Raw genomic sequence first — 22,494 nt, 5'->3', positions numbered from 1 at the left:
ATCACACAGGCCTACATACGGGTACAAAGTCAAAGCACTCACCTGGACAGAGACCCACCCCCCCACCCTCCCATTTAAAATGTCCTTCCCAACCCCAAAGCCAAAGTTACACCCTTGTTAAACGTTATTCTTACTTGGGTACAATTTTGACTGTTTTACCCACAGTGTTGGGAAGGTTACTTTTAAAATGTATTCCTCTACAGATTACAGATTACATACACCAAAATGTAGTTTGTAACGTAATCCATTAAATTATTTAAAGTGAGTAATGTAATCTGAATATTTTGGATTACTTGATTTGCTGTAGAGAAGCAAAGACGAGGAAATCTTCACATAAGAAGTTTTGTCTGATAAAAGAAAATAAAAAGCCCAGACTTTACTGAACCAAATTAAAAATATTATTGATAGAAGAGGAGAAGACACAGTCCGCACAACATGGTTTAGTCCTGGTTTAGACCTGGTTTAGTCTTGCTAAAACCTGGAACAGTCTTCCTGAACATGTGAGACAGACTCTTCTGTGACGCTGTTTAAATCCAGGCTCAAAACATTTCTGTTTAACTGTGCATATAACTGAAAGGTTTTCATTCCGCACTCTTCTCTCCAATTTATGTCTCTCTTTTTTAATTTTAATCTTCATGATTATATATGTTTTGATTTGTTTTTATTATGATTTTAATGTATTTCTTATTCTGTAAAGCACTTTGAATTACTTTGTGTACGAATTGTGCTGTACAAATAAACTTGCCTTGCCTTGGTTTAGACTTGGTTTAGTCCTGGTTTAGACCTGGTTTAGTCCTGGTTTAGACCTGGTTTAGTCCTGCTTTAGACTTGGTTTAGTCCTGGTTTAGACTTGGTTTAGTCCTGGTTTAGACCTGGTTTAGTCCTGGTTTAGACCTGGTTTAGTCCTGGTTTAGACCTGGTTTAGTCCTGCTTTAGACCTGGTTTAGACTTGGTTTAGTCCTGGTTTAGACCTGGTTTAGTCCTGCTTTAGACTTGGTTTAGTCCTGGTTTAGACTTGGTTTAGTCCTTGTTTAGACCTGGTTTAGACCTGTTTTAGTCCTGTTTTAGACCTGTTTTAGACCTGGTTTAGTCCTGGTTTAGACCTGCTTTAGACTTGGTTTAGACCTGCTTTAGACCTGGTTTAGACCTGCTTTAGACCTGGTTTAGACCTGCTTTAGTCCTGGTTTAGTCCTGGTTTAGACCTGGTTTAGTCCTGGTTTAGACTTGGTTTAGTCCTGGTTTAGACCTGGTTTAGACCTGTTTAGACCTGGTTTAGACCTGGTTTAGACCTGCTTTAGACTTGGTTTAGTCCTGGTTTAGACCTGGTTTAGCCCAAAATGTGAAAACAGGAAAATACCACCATGTAATCCATTTATTTCAATAAAGTAACTGTAATCCATTTACCACTCATGGAAACAGATCATAATTTGTACTCTGATTACGTAACTCCAGTACATGTAATCTGTTACTCCACAACACTTTTTTTTACCCACTACTGGTCATTTCATATAAAAACTAAACTGGACTTCAGCGTTTGGTTGAATTCCACCCAACTCCAACAGATGTCGCCATCACACAAGGTTTGCTCCCGCGGTAGAAGAAGAGCCACATCCGGAGTAAACAAGGGCATGTGTTGAGTAACCCTCCTTGTGGCGCTTATTTACCTTCTCCTTACAACTTCTGCAGCTTTTTACTTTTACATTTTTTTATCCTCGACCGCGCGTTTGATGGCGGCCTCTGCGCACGTGTCCCGGGTGCGCGCTCTGTACAAGAGGATCCTCGTGCTGCACAAGTTCCTGCCGATCCACCTGCGCGCGCTCGGGGACCAGTACGTAAAAGACGAGTTCAGGCGGCACACGCGCGCGAGCCCCGAGGAGGTCACGAGCTTCATGAGAGAGTGGCAGGTAAAGCACGTAAGACACGCAACAAAGAGCGTGCACAAGGAACACGGTGTACTTCTTTTATTTGTCTAAATATGTAGGGAGATCAGACGTTCCTGTTTACCCGGGACAGTCCCAGTTTTGAGCTCTGTGTCCCCTGTCCCAGCAGATTTATCCAAAACCACTGATTTGTCCCAGTTTTATACCAGAAATGTCCCAGATGTTCCTATTTTTGACCAGTTTGATCCCTGTAAACAGTGAAGAGATGCAGAAATTGTCACCTGTTTTGGTAAAATACAGAAAACCTGCTTAAAAATGACCAAAACACAAAGAAAATGTGACTATACTGACTTACAGTACATGTTAGTCATGAATTGTCTCTGCATAACAATTTAATACTGACTCGTTTCACAATTTTATTATTACGAGTCACCAAAAAGTGGGGATGTCCCAGTTTTTATATTATATATTTAAATATGTTTTTACTTGAATTCTTGGGATAATGACAGAAATAATTCACTCCAAAATCTTGTCAAGGTATTTTTAAAAGCAAAAAAGTGCCTAATCTACAATTATATTAACCTCTCCAAAATATCACAATAAATATCATACTGTGAGATTTGGATATCGTTACATCCCTAAGTATTACAAATCACCAAAAAACGGGGATGTCTCAGTTTTTTATTTTGAAATTCTGGTCACCCTGTGATATATATATATATATATATATATATATATATATATATATATATAACTGGGAAGGAATCCGCTGCTTTACATTGCACAGTGATTGAAAGAGTACTACAAATGAATACTAAAAGTACAATGACATGGCTGAAAACATACTGAAAATTGTACTTATATGCAGGGTGACCTGACGTCCCTATTTGCCCTGGGCAGTCCAGTTTTGAGCCCCGTGTCCCCTGTCCCAGCAGATTTATCCAGAAACAGTGATTTGTTTCAGTTTTATACAAAAAATATCCCACATGTCCCTATTTTTAACCAGTTTAAACCCTGGCAACAGTAAAGAGAGGCATAAAGTGCCATTCGTTTAGGTAAAATTAAGAAAACCTGCTTCAAAATGACCAAAACACAAAGAAACTGTGACTATACTGACTTACAGTACATGTTAGTTATGAATGGTCTTTGCATAACAATTTAATACCCACTCGTTTCACAATTTTATTATTACCAGTCACCAAAAAGTGGGGATGTCCCAGTTTTCTATTTTGAAATTTTGGTCACCCTATATATATAAAAATTAGTAAGGCACACGCAGGTTTACATTGTACAGTTGTGAAAAGAGTACTACAAATGAATAGTAAAAGTATGGTATGATATGGAAATTATACTGAAAATTGTACTTTTAGGCAGGGTGACCAGACGAGACCAAACGAATCGTTATCTGTTTTTTCATTTTGGTTTTGGAGACAAATAATGAAGAAAACAGTTGTTTTTTTGTTTTCTTATTTTTGATTTTATATTGAAAAACGAATGAACGAATGATACACGGATTGCTCACGATTAGGGATGTAACAATATCCAAATCTCTCAGTATGATATTTTCACGATATATATCTCACTCTACGATATTTATTGCAATATTTTGTGGAGGCAAACAAAACTGTGAATGTGACTTTTTCCTCTTAAAATGCCTTGACAAGACTTAATCCAAAGAACTAAGACTTAAAAGTGCTTAGAACTGTTATTTCTAACTGTAGTCTGATTCGATATATTGTGATGGTCCACGTATTTTTGTGAGAACTTTGACGATACGATATCACGATATTTCGGTTATTGTTACATCTTTGGTAACAACATTATAACGTGGCTTAAAACTCAGAAGAGTCAACTTTGCTTAATATAGGAGCTTTGAGTAAAAGTAATTCACACGGAAAAGACTACTAAAAGTTCCCAGTTACTTTTTGTCACAATTTTAGATGAGTATTTTGTAGAAACTTGATCAACTAAACTGAATTACGATGTTTTAACCGTAATTTGTGTGTTCTCTGAGTTCTGGCCAGTCAAAACAAGAGGTCCAGAACGATGTCTCTGCGTGGGGACAGGAGGTTTATATCTCAAAAGGACAGTGCAGCAGAGTAAAGGACATGAGCTCATTGTAAATACAGGAGTGGCATCTTCATATTATCAGTCCTAAAATAGAATGAAATCAGTGGCTTTTCATAACAAAACCATCTCATCCTCACTTCTCACACACACACATCACACCCAACGGGCTCCAGGCCATAACCACAACCACATCACATCATAATAATCGCTTTCATGCCTTGAAGATGAAACAATAATTGATGGAGTTCACCAGGCCTATTATCCTGCATAGGCGTTGGTTTGTAAAAAAAACAAAAAAAACAAAAACAAAGCAACAACATCAAAGTCATGTTTTGTCACACATGGATTGAAAGACTTAATCTAGTTTTGTATTTCTCAACCTGAAACCAGTTCCTGCCGAGATTCCCTGAGGCGTGCTTTTTACCCGTAGCACTTCTTAAAATCACCACATGATGGCACTGTTGCTGTAGTAAAATGCGCAAGGCAACACTAAAGCAGAAAGCGGACTCAATAGTGGTATTAAAAAGATAACTTATGAAAGAAACTAAATCGGACAAAACGAAAACATGCTGAACCGACAATTCTTGAAACCGAATCTATACCTTTTTAGTCTAACGAGTCCAGTTGTAGTCCTCAGGAGACCTCGGGATTCAGGTAATTGCAGGGTAGACCTGGGTAGCCGTTCACACTTCATGTACTCCAAATGTCGTTAAGAAGAAGAAGACGAGATCAACATTACAATTAACAACCTATAAAAGACAGAAATCCCCCTCACAACATGCACTGGCCTCCTTATGCTGCTGCAGGTGACTCTGGATTCTCTGATTCATATTAAAGGTCCTACATGACGTTATATTATTCTTGTGAGCTTTAAGCCATGTTATAAAGCTGTTGCCTCCTCAAAAACAGACCTGGAATTGTGTTTTGTTTCATCCACACGTCTGAGTAATCTTGCATTATTAGATTCTCTACATCTCCAAAGCTCATAATGTTCATTTCCACCTTATGATGTATTTTATTAATTTATTTATTTTTTGCCATGAAGCAGCGGTTTTCAAATTAGCAGCTCTACATTTTACATTTAGTTCAGTAGAGATCGGCAATTCCGGGGCTGAAATGATCCAAATGATTCTAGCGAAGGTGTGTGGAGTTTAAAAATGCAGTGGAGCACTTCCCGTATTACCGCATGACATCACAAGGTGTAAAAAAGTAGGGCTGGGTATCATTAAGAAGTTGCCGATTTCATACAAACCTGGATACATAGGCCACGATACGGTGCAGTTTTGATTCGATATGATATATTTCAAATCGATTCGATATGGTACAATAAAAAATAAATAATAAAAGTCTTTGTTTAATCACTTTTTGTGCAAAGTTAATATAAAAACACAAACATTTGAATCATCAAAACAGTAAAAATGTCAAAATGTGTTGCATAAATGAGTTTCCTTCCTCTGAACAAGCAACAAAACTGTAGCACTGTAACAAAATAATTGAGTAAAATAAACCAAAAAATACTCTTGGCGATATATCGATACAGCAGCTCACGATATTGATGCTGTATCATCACATTAAAGGATACAAAATATTGATATTTTGATATATTTGGACACCCCTTTTTTATGTAACGCAGCCTAAATCTGCAGGGTTTGTGAGTTAAACATGTGTGAATGAAACAAAACTCCAGGTTCGTTTGTGATGAGGAAACAACATTATAACCAGTGTTGGGGAGTAACAGAGTACATGTACCGGAGTTACGTAATCAGAGTACATATTATGAGTAACTGTATTCAGTTACAGTTACTGTTTCAGTGAGTGGTAACTGGATTACAGTTACTTTGTTGAAATAAATGGATTACACGCCGGTATTTTCCTGTTTTCACATTTTAGGCTATATCCCCTTTTTTTTTTTTTTTTTCCCTCCGGTAATTCCACTTATTGCCGGGCACTAAACCAGGTCTAAAGCGGGTCTACAGCAGGTCTAAACCAAGATTAAAGCAGGTCTAAAACCAGGTCTAAAACCAGGTCTAAAACCAGATCTAAACCAGGACTAAACTAGGTCTAAACCAAATCTAAACCAGGTCTAAAACCAGGTCTAAAACCAGGTCTAAAAGGTCTAAACCAGGTCTAAACCAGGTCTAAACCAGGTCTAAAACCAGGTCTAAACCAGGTCTAAAACCAGGTCTAAAACCAGGTCTAAACCAGGTCTAAACCAGGACTAAACTAGGTCTAAACCAGGTCTAAACCAGGTCTAAAACCAGATCTAAAACCAGGACTAAACTAGATCTAAAACCAGGTCTAAACCAGGTCTAAAACAGGTCTAAACTAGGTCTAAACCAGGTCTAAACTAGGTCTAAACCAGGTCTAAACCAGACTAAACCAGGGACTAAACCAGGACTAAACTAGATCTAAACCAGGTCTAAACTAGGTCTAAACCAGGACTAAACCAGACTAAACCAGGACTAAACCAGGACTAAACCAGGACTAAAACCAGGTCTAAAACCAGGTCTAAAACCAGGACTAAACTAGATCTAAACCAGGTCTAAAACCAGGTCTAAAACCAGGTCTAAAAACCAGGTCTAAACCAGGTCTAAACCAGGTCTAAAACCAGGTCTAAACTAGGTCTAAACCAGGACTAAAGCAGGACTAAACCAGGTCTAAACCAGGTCTAAACCAGGTCTAAACCAGGTCTAAACCCAGGTCTAAATCAGGACTAAAAAAGGACTAAACCAGGTCTAAAACCGGGTTTAACAGGACTAAATCATGCTGATGGACCGTGCTTCCTCGTCTTCTATCAATAATATTTTTAATTTGGTTCAGTAAAGTCTTTTTATTTTCTTTTAACAAACAAAATGTCTTATGTGAAGATTTCCTCGTCTTTGTTTCTCTACAGCAAACCAAGTAATCCAAAATATTCAGATTACGTTACTCACTTTAAATAACTTAATGGATTACGTTACAAACTACATTTTGGTGTATGTAATCTGTAATCTGTAGGGGAATACATTTTAAAAGTCACCTTCCCAACACTGATTATAACAGATCAGAAAATAGTTTAATATGGACACTTTTTAGTATCAGCACCTGCGCAAATGAGTCTCTAGTTTTGATACTAGTTTTGGTATCGATGTGTGTCTGATTTTCGATGCTTTTGACAACCTGCCTTCAAAAACTCTCATAATTCTACTAACATGGAAGCCCGCTGGATCCATATTATGCATGTTCAGTGGTCGGTGATAATCTGAACCATTTACCGCCATCAGAGTCTCTGCAGCTCATTCAGAAATCCACAGATGATTTTAATGCCTCTACTGGGCTAAAGCAATGTTTTCCTGGACAATTAGATCCTGAAAGAGAGTGGAAAATGACCCATCTGCAGGTAATTCCTCTAATCAAGTCGATGAGATGGATAGTGGATCCTGGGGGGGCTTTGTCAGTGTTGAATGTGCGAAGTCACTGGGGAGATTGGAGCTCTTTTCATTATGCTTCTCTATTGTCAGTAAACACAAAACCCAAACACTATCTGACACTTACTGCACCAGAGCTCGTGATTCATTTTGGGCAGAAATATCAAATGGACACTTGTTGCGTCATGTGTGGGTTGGTCGGCCCATGACTGTTAGGGGTTTTAAAGGTGCACTGTGGAACTTTTCTGGAGGGTACGACACGTAATTGTCTCCGTGGACATTATTGACGTTTTTTGCTTTGGCTGGATTGTTCTACAGTAAGGCTGTATGGATTAAACTCAGCCTTTCGGAGTATAAGTCGCATCAGCCAAAAACTGCGTAATGAAGAAGAAAAAAAATACCATATTTTCCGGGCTATTAGACGCGCTCTTAAGCCGCTAACCGCATCAAAAAAGGACTGCGCGCCCCACAATCCAGAGCGCCCTATACACGAATCCACTTGAGTGTCCCAGCACGACTTCAGTAAACTATAAAGCAGCACCACCCGCAGAACACGCAAACACACACGGAGCAGACAGCGACCGCACAGCGAAAAACACCCACAGACACACTCATCACTCCACGCCGACGAGGAACGGAACGAAGGAACGAACCGAAAAAGCGAGTGCAATGTGCCACTTCTAGACACGACTGAACAACTGAGTCACTGCGAACACGCCGACAATCCAGCGGTAACCCAGACAGCACCCTCCCTACACGCCACAACTGAACAAAGCCCAGAGTCACCGTGAACACGACAAACAAACAAAACCACTGACCCATCCAACTGTTGTGTTTCGTTTAAAGTCCAGTGTGGTTTATTTGTGAAAAAAGTTTGAAAATAGACCATTTAATGACACCTTATAATCCAGAGCGCCTAATAGCCCATAAAATACGGTATATATGTTGCACTTTTTGGGAGAAATGTATTTTATACAATCAGAGATCTGGAACCGACATTTCAACTTGAAAGGCAAGTTCTAGTAATAACAATAAAACAGAGAACAACAGACTGTTAACGTCACATATGAACAGTTCTTCAGATAAACTATAACATAAACAACAGAACAAGTTTACCAAACTGTCCATCTCACTCCAAATCACTAAATCCATTCAATTCTTCATCCTCGGTGTCACTTCTGAGCAACTCCACGACCTCCGGAGGTAAACAGAGCGCCGCTTCCTCTTCTGTGCAGCTGTCGTCAGACTCAGCATCAGTTCCAGTTAGAATTATTCCGGCCTTTCTGAATCCAGACAGAATGATTTCTTGTGTTACTGAAGTCCAGGCTTTTTTCAACCATCCAGTGACTCCAGGAAAGTTGCATGGTGCATCCTCCCGGTGTCACAAGTTTCTCGCTCACTTCAAACTTTCTTTCTGCTACTCGATTACCGTTTTCAGCTGCAGATTTCACTATTTTGCAGTTTGTAATCTGCAAAATATGATTTTCTTTTCGGGGGCATTTGTGTTCAGTCTTCTCAATCATCTTTATAAGTTTGTTTTAAATGTTAAATTTTCAGTGGTTCCGAAGTAGTGGTGCGATCGACTGACATGATACAGACAGGACAGAAGCTCTTTCTGCAGGAGACATGCGCAGTAAAGCCAAGTGACAGTGCTACAGGAAGAACAGGAGCAGCAGATACTGACACACAAGACTAGAGCGCCCTCTCGAGGCTGTTGGTGTGAAAATTATGTGGTATATGGTAATCATATGGTCCAAAAAATACGATTGTTAGAGCTGCATGTAGTCGACTAAAGAAATTCTTGTTGGAGTAAAGACAGGTCCTGCAGATCGTGTGTTAGTATTGACAAAAACTCTCAAAAATATCATCTGTCTCTGTTTATCTGACCCAAACTGCTCTCACAAGACTATACCTGCAGGGGGAGTTCAAGCTAAAAACAGTACTAGGAAACAGTGTATTTATATAAAGACAGACTCAGCTTGGGAATCACGAGCTTTAAGCCATGTTATAATGTTGTTACCGCATCAAAAACATACTGTGAGTTATGGGTGTGCAAAAATATCAAAATATCCATATATCGTATTGTTTAATGTGATGATACAGTATCGATATCATGGGCTGCTGTATTGATATATCACCAAGAGTATTTTTGGTATATTTTACTAAATTCGTTTGTTACAGTGCTACAGTTTTGTTGCTTGTTTAGAGGAAGAAAACTTGTTTATGCGACACATTTGACATTTTCCCTGTTTTGAGGATTAAAATGTTTGTGTTTCATATGAACTTTGCACAAGAAGTGGTTTAACAAAGACTTTTGGTATCACAGCCATGATTTAGCCTTTATTTTTTATTGAACCGTATCAAATTGATGCACTGTATCGAGATGTGTATCGTATCGTGGCCAATGTATTGAAGTATGTATCGTATCGGCAGCTTCTTGATGATACCGAGCCCTAATTGCGATGATTGATAATACTGAAACTACTTTATGCCTCTGCACTATAATAATAATAATGCAAGATAATCCAAGTAAACGTGATTTAAATAGACAGCATGATTAAGAGGCATGGGCAGCAACATAAAAATAATTTAATTAACCACTAATGAGCCATAAAACTCACTCATTCGACCTTTTTTTACAGCTCAGATGTTAGTGTATTACAACAAAAATGACTCCAACCTCCATACTCTGGCAAAGAAATTGTAGACGCAATAAATACTGAGGTTTCAGCTTTCGTATATTGAACGATAATTTGATATAGAGCAATTCTTGTTACAGGCCTATTTCCCAGAAGTCAAGCTCCAGGCCAAGTCACAGGTCAGATCTGTGGAGAGTCGACCCCATGCACTGTAACAATGCAAATTTTACAAGGTATCATAGTAACAAAACCCACATTAAAACACTGTATTTTCTGGACTATAAGTCGCACTTTTTGGGGAAATGTATTTTATAAAATCAGATACCAGGAATCGACATTTCATCTTGAAAGTGAAGTTATAGTAATAAAAACAGAACAGAGAACAACAGACTGAGTAGGGGTTAATATGTTAACGTAACATATGAACAATTATTCAGATAATTATAGCATAAACAACAGAACATAAGTTTACCAAACTCACGATCTCACTCCAAATTACTAAATCCATTGAATTCTTCATCCTCTGTGTCACTTCTGCGTGACATCCGGAGATAAACCATAGATTCCATGATGTAAACAGAGCGTCGCTTCCTCTTCTGTGTAGCTGTCATCAGATTCGGCATCAGTTCCAGTTAGAATCATTCTGGCCTTTCTGAATCTCGGCAGGATGGTTTTGGTGTCACTGAAGTTCACACTTTGTCAATCCACCCAGTGACTTCAGGAAAGTTTCATGGTGCATCCTCCCTGTTGCTGTGAATCTGTTCTTCATCCCCGCTTTCCACCAGGTCCTCACAAGTTTCTCGCTCACCAAACTTTCTTTCTGCTGCTCGATTACCATTTTCGACTGAATATTTCACTACTTGCAGCAGAACAACAGCTTTTTCTGCAGGAGACATGCGCAGTAGAGAGAGAAGTGACAGTGGTACAGGAGTAAAAGATACTGATACACAAGCCTCTCAAGGCTTCAGTCTGAAAATTTTAATATGTAAGTCGCACCGGAGTATAAGTTGCAGGAAACACACAAACCATGAAAAAAAGTGCGACTTATAGTCCGAAAAATACGGCAGTTGCAGATAACTCCATTAAATGCCTGCTAGAACATGGTCCATACCAAAAACAAATACTTTGAGACTGTGTTTTTATAATAATGTTATAAAATTTGAAAATTGGTAATCAGTGCTATAATTGCTTAAGTTAAGATAAATTAATAACAATTATGCTGGCTTTGAAAATATCAAGAAACAATAAAAGCTTTCATTTTCTGGCCTGCAGCTGTCAAATGTGAGAATTATGTAAGAATTAAAACTAATCAACAAGACAAAAGAGCTATCAAAGGGAACGTGAGTTTGTTTGTAAATCAAATAAAAGACTAAAACTGAAAATGTGCAATCAATAAAATAAATGAACAATTATCTGTTCTCTTGGGTCCCATTAAAACAAACATGACAAAACAGACAATGTGATGAACCCAAAACAACAGCACAGTTTCAGGACCCAATTAACGAGTTTATTTATAATTTACACATCAAACTTTGTCAAAAAAGGACAATTAAAAAAACATTTGAGATATTTTAATTTTCAAGCCATTTTCATCTGTTTGAATTCTTGTATTATTACAATATATTTGTTTTTTTTTAGATATGAATATTGAATGTTAAAGGGCCTATATTAATCAATACTGTCGATTTCTGTGAGCTTTAGCCATATTATAATGTTGTTACCTCATCAAAAACATACTTTGAGTTAGGGTTGTGCAAAAATATCAAAACATCCATATATCGTATTGTTTAATGTGATGATACACTATTGATATTGTGGGCTGCTGTATCGATATATATTATTTTTTGGTGTATTTTACTAAATTATTTTGCCACAGCGCTACAGTTTTGTTGCTTGTTCAGAGGAAGGAAACTTGTTTATGTGACACATTTGACATATTCACTGTTTTGATGAGTAGAATTGGTGTGTTTCATATTACCGTATTTTCTGCACTATAGGGAGCTCTGGATTATAAAACGCACTGTCATTAAATGGTCTATTTTTGATCTTTTTTCACAAATAAACCGCACCGGACTTTAAACGAAACACAGTTGGATGGGTCAGTGGGACTTTGTTTGTTTGTGGCGTTCACGGTGACTCTGGGCTTTGTTCAGTTGTGGCGTGTAGGGAGGGTGTGTCTGGGACCGCTGGATTGTCGGCGTGTTCGCAGTGACTCAGTTGTTCAGTTGTGTCTAGAAGTGGCACATTGCACTCGCTTTTTCGGTTCGTTCTTTTGTTCCGTTCCTCGTCGGCGTGGAGTGATGAGTGTGTCTGTGGGTGTTTTTCGCCGCGCGGTTGCTGCTCCGTGTGTGTTTGCGTGCGCTGCAGGTGGTGCGGATAGTTTACTGAAGTCGTGCTGGGACACCTGAGTGGATTCGTGTATAGGGCGCTCTGGATTGCGGGCACGCAGTCGTTTTTTTGATGGGGTTGGAGGACTTTTGACTGTGCTCTATGGTGCGGAAAATACGGTAACTTTGCACAAGAAGTAGTTTAACAGAGACTTTTAATATCACAGACATAATTTAGCCTTTATTTTTTATTTATATATGTCTTATCAAACCGAAATTGTACTGTATCAAGATATGTATCGTATCGGCAACTTCTTAATGATACCCAGCCCTACTTAGAGTTATGTTTTGTTTCATTCACACATGTTTGAGTAGTCTGCTTACGTCTCCAAAGCTCAAAATGCTCCGTTCCACCTTGTGATGTCATGAAGCTGTACTTTCCAACTTACCAGCTCCTTTTACTTTTATTTCAGTAGAGATCGGCTAAATTCCTGAGGCTGAAATCATCCAAATGATTCCAGTGAAGGTGTATGGAGTTTAAAAGCACACTGGAGCACTTCATTTATTACCATATGACATCACAAGGTGGAACGCAGTGTTTTCTGTTTGAGAGAAGTACTCCTAAATATGTTAAATGTGTGAAAGAAACAAAATACAACTCCAGGTCTGTTTGTGATGAGGAAATAACATTATAACAAGTCAATTTTCCGTAATATAATGTGGCGGACAGCAGGGGGCGTGCTTTTTTTAGGACTTTAATCGATCTTCTCTTTTTTAAATATTTTAGCTCTTTTTAAATTAGTTTTAATGGGTTTTTATCATTGTAGAGTTAAGATTTTACTGGTGGCAGACCTTTCCGCCCCCGAGTAGTTACATTTTGAAGGTAGGACAGGTATCTTTTTAAATCAGGCTTTTAACATGGTTTTAATCCTTGGTTTTAATCGTAATCTGTCCTTTTATCGTAGGATTTTGGTCTGCTACTGTTTTGTTTCCGTTTTTGTTTTGTATTCTGTTTTAGTTTTATTTTACTGTTTTGTTTAGTATTGTTAAATGTTGGTATCTTGGCTCTATTACACCTTTCAATAAACGTGTGTTTTACCATTGCCGTCCCTGGGCTTTTAGCTTTTAGTTTTAGCTCTAGTGTAAGTTCCCGCTCGTACTTGGGGGGTTTAGCTTTTTGTTTGCACTTTGGGATTTAAGTTATTTATTTAGATGTGATTGCCTTGTAGCACTTTCTGTTTTGTTCTGGGTGGGGCCCCCTCTCAAGTCGTCCTTGTTTGGTTTGTTTGTAACATTTATTTCTGTTTTTTCCAGATTTGGTTCTTCCGCCCAAGGACTGCAAGGGTTTTATCTTTATTTTAGTATATTTTATGCATCTTGGCCATTATTATTTTAACAATCCACCTGGCTCCTCTAATTTACCTTCTACTTGCCCCCATTTAGTGTTTAATAAATTGTTATTATACATTTTAAGTCACGTCTGTCATTATTTTACATACTTACCTGTGGCCTAAGTCATTTTATGTGTTGTATTTATCGATTTATCTATTTTATTGCAATTAAAGGGTACCTAAGGTCTCAATCGGAATCTTAATTTTTTTCTGTTTTTCTTTTACAGAACTACAAGGACACCCTACAGACCCAGATCTTGGAGTCCGAGGGCCAGCGTCTCGGCTCAGTGAAGTTCGGGGCCGACCTTTCAGAAGAAAACCTCAAGAACTTTCAGGAGGAGCAGATTGGACAGCTGTACGAACTCATGCTGGAGTCCACCAAACCCAACCACCAGTTCAACATCGAGGAGGACACTTTTACCAAATGACACACGAAAGGAAATCCTGGATTTTTCATAACGTTTTTGGTGCTACAGAAGAAGAACAGTGACGGTGTTAAAGGTGCTTTGTGTAACTTTTCTAGTGGAGTCTCTGGTCTGTTAGATGCTTTTCTTTGTGGAGATGTTATTGCTTTGTCTGGAATGTTTCACAGTATGGCATTAAATCTTTCTATCTTCATGGAGACCAAACCAGACCAAGTTACAGGTCAGATCTGTAGAGAGGCGACCCCGCTCACAGGCAGAATGTCTCTTTTTCTTAGTATTTTTGAGCTATAAATTATCTGTAATTGAACAAATATAAGGTAGAGCTGTTTGAAGGACCCCAACCAAAAAGTTACACAGTGCACCTTTAAGTTCAACAATGTGAAGTGTGAAATATGAGAATGGTAGATTAATAAATGACATAATTTATATATATTAACATTTTATGGCTGGACAATATGATTACGTTTAAAGTGATACTCAAATTACAAGTCACTATGAAGCGTTTCAATTAAGTTGTATTAGAAATGGAGCAAATCATTGTCAGTGCTTTTAAAGGTCCTATATTACACAAAATGGATTCTAATGAGCTTTAAACCATTTATAGTGTTATATTTCACACATGTTTGAGTACCGTAAATTCCGTACTATAAGGCTACGTCCACACGACAATGCTCCAGGATTTTTTCTTTTATGGGCTGAAAAATATTTACGTCCACACAGGTGTCGGATCGATAAATATTCACATCCAGACGGAATGGAACACTGAGTGAAAACGATGTAATACATTTGTCACACCTGTATGGGGCGCTGTTAACAATGATAATAATATTTAATAATGCAGATCTCATCACATCACCTTTTTTTTAACTTTAAGGTCATTTAGCCGATTTTAGATGTATCCCAGAAATATAGCTGTTTCGTTTTGCAAAAGGATAAAATTTTTATTGATTCGAGAATTGTGCAATAAAGTATCACAATATATCACTGAATGACTGAATTTTTTTCTTACACCCCTACTGTCTACTAGCCTGATTCATCAGCTGGTTTCACTTCGTACAAACCATCTGACCTCGCAGCATTAGGATTCGTTCGCTCGACGGTAGGCGGGTACTTTTATCATTTAACCAATCACTGCTATTTGGTCGTGACGTATGTAATGCACCGCTAACGGGGATAACTGGTATATTAAGCTTTTCCCAAATCCCGTAGGAAGAAGGACAATAATGTGTTTCCCCTTGATAAAATTCAACACACATTCTCTTTGTTCCGGTTTTAAATCCTCGATCTCGGGAATCATTGCCAACACAGCTCTTCGACTCTTCGCTGATTGGCTGCTGCCCGAACTCGCACGTCCGGGGTTCTTGTAAACCGTCTAGTGCAGGGGTGTCAAACTCATTTTGGTCCGGGGGCCGTATTCAACCGATTTTGATCCAAAGGGGCCGGATCAAAAATCTCATGTCATATAAACCCCAAAAATAACAATAAGTTCAAATATTTGTGCAGAGAAACACAAATCTATTACAGAAATCTTTTTTAATTGATGAACTCTTTTTTTTACTAAAATATTATAATATTATGAACAACCAGAAACTTTAAGAAAAATACAATTTCAGCACAAAGTTTTAATATTAACTTGTATGTAAATTGGAATAAGTTATTTTTTGTTGTAAAATCCTGCATTCGGCTCCACTTTTCTCATGTTGGACATTTTTCTGATGAGGGTGTCACGGTCAACAGTCAAAACGATCGTCCTTTAAGAGCGTTTGGAAAGAGACAAGTCTTCATTTGTGCTGCTCTGTGTGGAGGGGCCACGTACAGAGACGCTGGAGACGCTGCTGTGATAAACACCACAGAAAATTAACAATATTTTAATAGAAAATATAATAAAAATATTTTAGTAGAAAATCAGCCGAGGGCCACATTAAAGGTCTTGGAGGGCCGGATCTGGCCCCCGGGCCTTATGTTTGACACCTGTGGTCTAGTGTATTCTGATTCCTGACCTAGTCGCTGCAGAGAAATGAAATTGAGCAGAGGCAGTAGGTGGCGCCGGCCTGGATAACTGGCTACATCTCCAAAGCTCAAAATAGGCTTCACCTTGTTCCACCTTGTGATGTCATGTAATAGACGTTTTTAAGTAAATAGCCATCTATGTCACATATTTTTTCAGTAGAGATCGGCAAGTCCAGGACTGAAATCCTCCAAATGATTCTAGTGAATGTGTGTGGAGTTTAAAAACAAAAACTGAAAAATGAAACAAAACACAACTGCAGGTGTGTGTGATGAGGAAACAACATTAGAGAAGCTCAGAAAAAAGTAGGCGCTTTAATATAAAAACACTCTCAATTTGTGACTATTGCAACTTTGTAAATTGTTCTAGTCTGAGCAGTTAAAACTCAGAAGTGTAAAACCTGTTTATTCTGGTTTTAGCTAACCACACTTTTTAGATTTTAATATTACCTTTTAGCCGTGTCCCCTGCTGATAGAGCCATTCTGCACAAAGATTTAAATGGTGTTATTTTGACTGTAATGTTCCACATAATAACACAAAACGTGGCAATCTCCATGGAGACAAGTCAGTGATAAATTAAAGCTGTATGAATTTAATGCCACGCTGTGTAGTATTGTATTCACATTCCGTTTTCCTTCTTCTTACATAAAGCCTCCTCGGACTGCAGTGTGGGTGAAGTACAAAACCCAGGCACATAATGAGAGCGCACTGCAAATTTCTCTGATCTGGCCAAGATTTTCAAACTTATATCAGGTTATTCATCTTGTTTTTAGATTTATTATCTACTTACTAGACCAGAGACTGCTTCATTCTAGTCTAGAGGTAGTTTATTTTAATATAACTTGTCAAGTAAAATGATCTTGCTGCATGGACAGATAATTTCACTACTTTTAAGTCATTTTCTGATAGATTTAAGTGTTTATATCTTACATTTTGGCCAAGCTTTTGTGCAGTGTGTTCACTAAAACCAGGTTTGAACCAGCTATCCTTAGGTTGGTGGGCAAACACACGACACACTGCGCCACCTCCAATATAATCTATACAGCACCAGTGAGTTGAAATTAAGCCATCTCTCGTACTCAGGGCCCATTTTACGCTATTCTGATCTATGTTATACTGTTTCCTCATCACAAACAGACCTGGTGTTTTGTTATGTTTCATTCACACACGTTTAACACACAAACCCTGCATTTTTAGTTTGAGTTCTTCTCTCAAACCTGAAAACACTCCACCATCCACCTTGTGATGTCATGTGGTAATAGGAGGTGCTTCACTGTTTTTAAACTCCATACACTGTCACTAGAACAATTTGCAGCATTTCAGCCTTGGAATTGCACATCTCTACTGATCTATCGTATTTTCCACACTATTAAGTGCTCTGAATTATAAGGCGCACTGTCATTAAATGGTCTATTTTCTAACTTTTTTCATGGATAAACCGCACCGGACTTTAAACGAAACACAACAGTTGGATGGGTCAGTGGGACTTTGTGGCGTTCACGGTGACTCTGGGCTTTGTTCAGTTGTGGCGTGTAGGGAGGGTGCTGTCTGGGTTCGCAGTGACTCAGTTGTTCAGTCGTGTCTAGAAGTGGCACATTGCGCTCTCTTTTTCGGTTCGTTCCTCCGTTCCGTTCCTCGTCGGCGTGGAGTGATGAGTGTGTCTGTGGGTGTTTTTCGCTGTGCGGTCGCTGTCTGCTCCGTGTGTGCTTGCGTGCGCTGCGGGTGGTGCGGCTTTGTAGTTTACTGAAGTCGTACTGGGACACTCGAATGGATTCGTGTATAGGACGCTCTGGATTGTGGGGCGCGCGGTCTGCAGGGAGGGAGGGGGACACAGACACGCGCCCTGATAATGGTAGGAATAAACTTTTATTCATCATGGAGATACAGCGCATTCAGCTGCATGTGTTGGACCCGGAATCGGACGAGGACTTTGAGGAGCACGAAGCTCAAGCACCGCGTCCACATCAGCTGAACATCACTGATTGGTAAAGTTTTAATAAACACTAGTAGATTAATTTATTATATCGTGTAAACTGCAGTGTAGAACAATGAGCTTATGCTGTCGCTTTTGTTTAGGTGTTCATGTGGGAATTGTCAGATGATGCGGGGTGGAGATGGAGGCGGTGGAGCGGGGGGTAGGTGCTGCTTCGTCAAACGCATCATAGGTGTATCTGCCACGTCGTAGTTGTAACAGCTTTAGTTCATTGTCACGTGGGAGAGTGGCAGAAATACGCTGCAATTTGTTTTAAAAAATGCCAAATCAATCTAAAAAACACTTCGGCGACATATACAAGCTCTGAAAAGTTGATTTTGCATGAGATGGGCCCTTTAAAATGTAGCTGTTAACTTGAAAACTACTGCTTCATGACATCACAAGGTGGGACAGAGTGTTTTAAGCTTTGGAGATGTAAACAGACAAATAATAAAGGATTACTCAAACATGTGTGAATAAAACAAAACACAGCTCCAGGTCTGTTTGTGATGAGGTAACAACATTACAGCAACTCAAAAAATAGTGTAATATATAAGCTGTTTACCAAAAATCTGGACAAAAATACACAAAGTCATGCTTGAATCCACAAAAACACACCAACTCATGCACCTCCAGGCGTCACGAAACAGGAAGTGGCTCTTGAATCCTCCTCTTCACTCGCACTTCGCCCGCTTCAGATCGTGAGTGCCACTTCAGCGTTGAGTCAGGCTTTTAGGAACATTTGCTTTTCCCTCTAAGTGCTGTGTAATATCCTGCGCTTGTATCTGGGACAATAAAAAGGAGATTCTCTTTGTTGCTCACACAGACACAGTAGTGCATTAGGGCGGCACTAATTAATCTCCTTGTCAACGTGTTTGCATGATTACAGCTGAGGAGTTCACGGGCCCTTGTGTCTTTAGTGCCAGTTTGTGCCTCGGATCGGATCTTTGAGGTTAAAATAAGTGTTAAATAAATATTGTAAAAGTGTTTAACGTTTGACCAGTAATTAATTCTGATGAGCAAATTTCCCTCCGAGCTCGTGTGGAACATATTATCACAAGTCCCCTCCCCAAAACTTTCACAGCTTGTCCAGGAAATATGAAAGTGGTTAAGATATTTTGCGAATTAAAGCTGCATTATGTAGCTTTTTGGGTCATTTCTCTGCTTGGAATGTTCCACAGTATGACTTTAAACTGCTCTACCTTACATTTATACAATTACAGTTGGTTTTATAGCTCAAAAATACCTAGAAAAACAGGGATTCTGGCTGTGAATGGGGTCGTCTCTCCACAGATCTGACCTGTAACTTGGTCAAGTTTGGTCTCCATGAAGATAGGTTTTTGTGGCATTCTCTTATGCTAGTCGGGACTCGGGGAAAACCGACCTCCACCTCGAGAAAGTGCAATGAAACGGCCAATCAAATTGAGTTTCCGAAACACAAACTCGGTCTAGTTTGGTGGTTCGATTTGCTTCACATTAAATGCAGTATAAAAATAAAACTGACTTGATTTAGAGTTTAATTTTAAGAAAAATCTTACAAATGAGGGAACATAGGGCTGACCCCAATGCCACTACAAAGTTTTTAGAAGACACTTTCTCTACACGCACACAACTTAACACATCAAAATGACAAAAAGACAATTCTCCTCGTTTACTGTTGTGCCGACACTTTTTAAGGGATGTTTCAGAGTCATTTCCACTTAGGATCCTTTGCACCAGGACCTCTACATTACATCTGTAGTCAACTGCTGCTTGATAACAGGTTGGGTGTAATTGATGACTGTATTGGGAGAAATGGGGAGAAATTCCGATGTAAATTGATGATAAAGGAAATGTGGGAACATAGGGCCTAATTTTGGTTAAAAAAAAAAACAAAAAACTTAGAAATAAGGGAACATAGGCATGCTTTCGTGACATTTACACGTTTACCCGGGACAAAGGCATGGATAAATCTCTCCAAGTCTGGTTTAGACCGTAAACCTTTGATTTTTGCTCTGTTTTTTAGATTGTTAAAAGGATAGTTCGGGTTTTTTGTCATGAATCCATATGGCATCCCCGTCAGCAGTGTCATGCATCCACACTGACTTACCCCCGACAGCGTCTGGTGAATCGAGAAACTGACCGGTTTCAGTGCTGACGAAAGTAGTCCGGCAAGTTGGCTGGGGACACGAAAATAAAGCGTTTTTCTTCTCAAAACAATATGTGTTCAAAAGAGTGATACATTTGCATCACAAAACCTAAGTCCTCAAAAAACTCAAACCTCATAATCATTTGGCACTATTTTCTCTCCGTTCGTATCACTGCGCGCTGCCTCAAATGTATCACTCTTTTGAACACATATGTTTTGAGAAGAAAAACGCTTTATTTTCGTGTCCCCAGCCATCTTGCCAGACTACTTTCGTCAGCACCAAAACCGGCCAGGATCTCAGCTCACCCGGCGCTGTCAGGGGTAAGTCAGTGTGGATTCCAAGGCAAGGCAAGTTTATTTGTACAGCACAATTCGTACACAAAGTAATTCAAAGTGTTTTACAGAATAAGAAATACATTAAAATCATAATAAAAACAAAACATAAATAATCATGAAGATTAAAATAAAAAAAGAGAGACATAAATTGGAGAGAAGAGTGCGGAATGAAAACCTTTCAGTTATATGCACAGTTAAACAGAAATGTTTTGAGTCTGGATTTAAACAGCGTCACAGAAGAGTCTGTCTCACATGTTCAGACTGTTCCAGGTTTTAGCTGCATGAACCTGAAACGCTGACTCCCCTTGTTTAGTCGTGACTCTGGGCACCAGCAGGAGGTCGGTCCCTGAGCTCCTCAGAGTGTGAGATGGTTCATATGACACTAACATGTCACAGATGGACTTTGGTGCTCGGCCATGGAGAGACTTGTACAAGCAGAGCTGCTTTAAACTCTATTCTCTGAGGCACAGGAGCCAGTGCAGAGACCTGAGCACAGGACTTCTGTGCTCGTACTTCCTAGTTCGAGTCAGGACCCGAGCTGCAGCGTTCTGGATGTTCTGCAGTTGTCTCACAGCTCGTTTTGAGAGACCAGTGAGCAGAACATTACAGTAGTCCATATAGATTCATGTCAAAAAACCCGAACTATCCCTTTAAAAAGCTGCAGAAGTTAATGATTTGATGTGGCTGTTAAAGTTCAAGTCCATTATTAGCCCTAGATTTCTCGGCTGATTTGAAGGTTTTATAGAGAGAGACTGGAGGTGACTGCTGACACTGTCTTTTTGTTTCTGTGGACCAAACACTATGACTTCAGTCTTGTCTGAGTTTAGCTGGAGAAAGTTGTTCTGCATCCACACACTGATCTGTTGGCAAAGTGAGTCCATAGTCTCCTGATGCAGCTGAGACATAAATCTGAGCACTTTTAATGACAATAAAGATCAACACAATGTCCCATATATTTTTGTGATGATTCTGACGTCAGAAAACAGAACGAGACATGACATCAGGAGGTGGAACAGAGTTTGAGAGAAAAACTTAGCCTATATATGCACTTTTTGTGTTAAATAAGCGTGAACGAAACAAAACACAACTCCAAGAAACAGGAAATAGCGTTTTATATATGCAGCAAATCCAATAATTATATTTAACGTTACCAGAAATGAAAGTCTTGCCCACACGCGTTATATAAAATGTTGACAAAATTCAGTTGCAACAGTTTAATAGTAAACTAAACGAGCTGCATATTTAATGTAATTTTTGAACACCTCCAACTGTGCATTTTCAAACCCACACCCCTGTTTTGTTTATCCACCTCATTTCCTGCTTTTGATGCTTTAATTACATTAGAATTTGTAACTACCATGATTAGTCTCCTTCTTTATCCCCCTCTGTGGTCGGACCGGCAGTTTTGAAGTGCCTACTCGAATTTGGAAGTGACTGACATCTCCTTCTATTCATTCTCTCGCATAAAAACACACAGTCGCCACAACAATATAATATTTATATAAACCGCCGACCGTTTCTGTCCCTGCCCGTTCCTAAAATATATAAGCGCCTTCCTACGCGCGACGCAACAAAAGAACTTATTTCCTATTTTCAAAACAAGCGTGCGTCATCTGCCCGCATCCACACGCATTATTAGTTTTTCAGGCCAAACGGCAAAAACAAAACTGGACCAGAGGAGGGACCCTTGTGTTTTAAACGTCCTATATGACATAAAATGGATTCTTGTGAGTTTTAAAGTGATACTAAAGACCAGAATTCCTATTTTGCTAGGAAAGATTTGTATTTGTATGGCTTCAACAATATCAAATTTATGTCTCGAATACTTTAAAAACATTATTCACAATCTGTACAATATAGAAAAATGAATTGCCTGGAGAATAAAAAAGTATTGGCGCGTAATAGGAAATG

The 22,494-nt window shown here is 39.0% G+C and overlaps 1 protein-coding gene across 1 annotated transcript; it reads left to right on the top strand.

The window, feature by feature from the left end:
* Window positions 1–1,604: 1,604 nt before the first annotated feature.
* Window positions 1,605–15,128, top strand: sdhaf3 (succinate dehydrogenase complex assembly factor 3). Its single transcript, XM_020925969.2, has 2 exons — window positions 1,605–1,904; window positions 13,942–15,128. Exons 1-2 carry the CDS (start codon window positions 1,728–1,730, stop codon window positions 14,140–14,142), a joined length of 378 nt encoding a protein of 125 aa, XP_020781628.1. The 5' UTR covers window positions 1,605–1,727; the 3' UTR covers window positions 14,143–15,128.
* The last annotated feature ends 7,366 nt before the right edge of the window (window positions 15,129–22,494 follow it).

Source organism: Boleophthalmus pectinirostris, unplaced genomic scaffold (assembly GCF_026225935.1).
Source record: "Boleophthalmus pectinirostris isolate CB_2022bp ecotype Guang Dong unplaced genomic scaffold, ASM2622593v1 HiC_scaffold_21, whole genome shotgun sequence".
In the NCBI taxonomy this organism is placed as follows: domain Eukaryota; kingdom Metazoa; phylum Chordata; class Actinopteri; order Gobiiformes; family Gobiidae; genus Boleophthalmus; species Boleophthalmus pectinirostris.
Note: the sequence above shows the minus strand (reverse complement) of the source record. Positions and strands in the feature narration are given on the sequence as shown.

Coding starts and splice junctions, on each gene's coding strand:
- sdhaf3 (XM_020925969.2), top strand. CDS start 1,728: ATGGCGGCCTCTGCGCACGTGTCCCGGGTGCGCGCTCTGTACAAGAGG. Junction 1,905..13,941: donor GCTTCATGAGAGAGTGGCAG/GTAAAGCACGTA, acceptor TTTCTTTTACAG/AACTACAAGGACACCCTACA.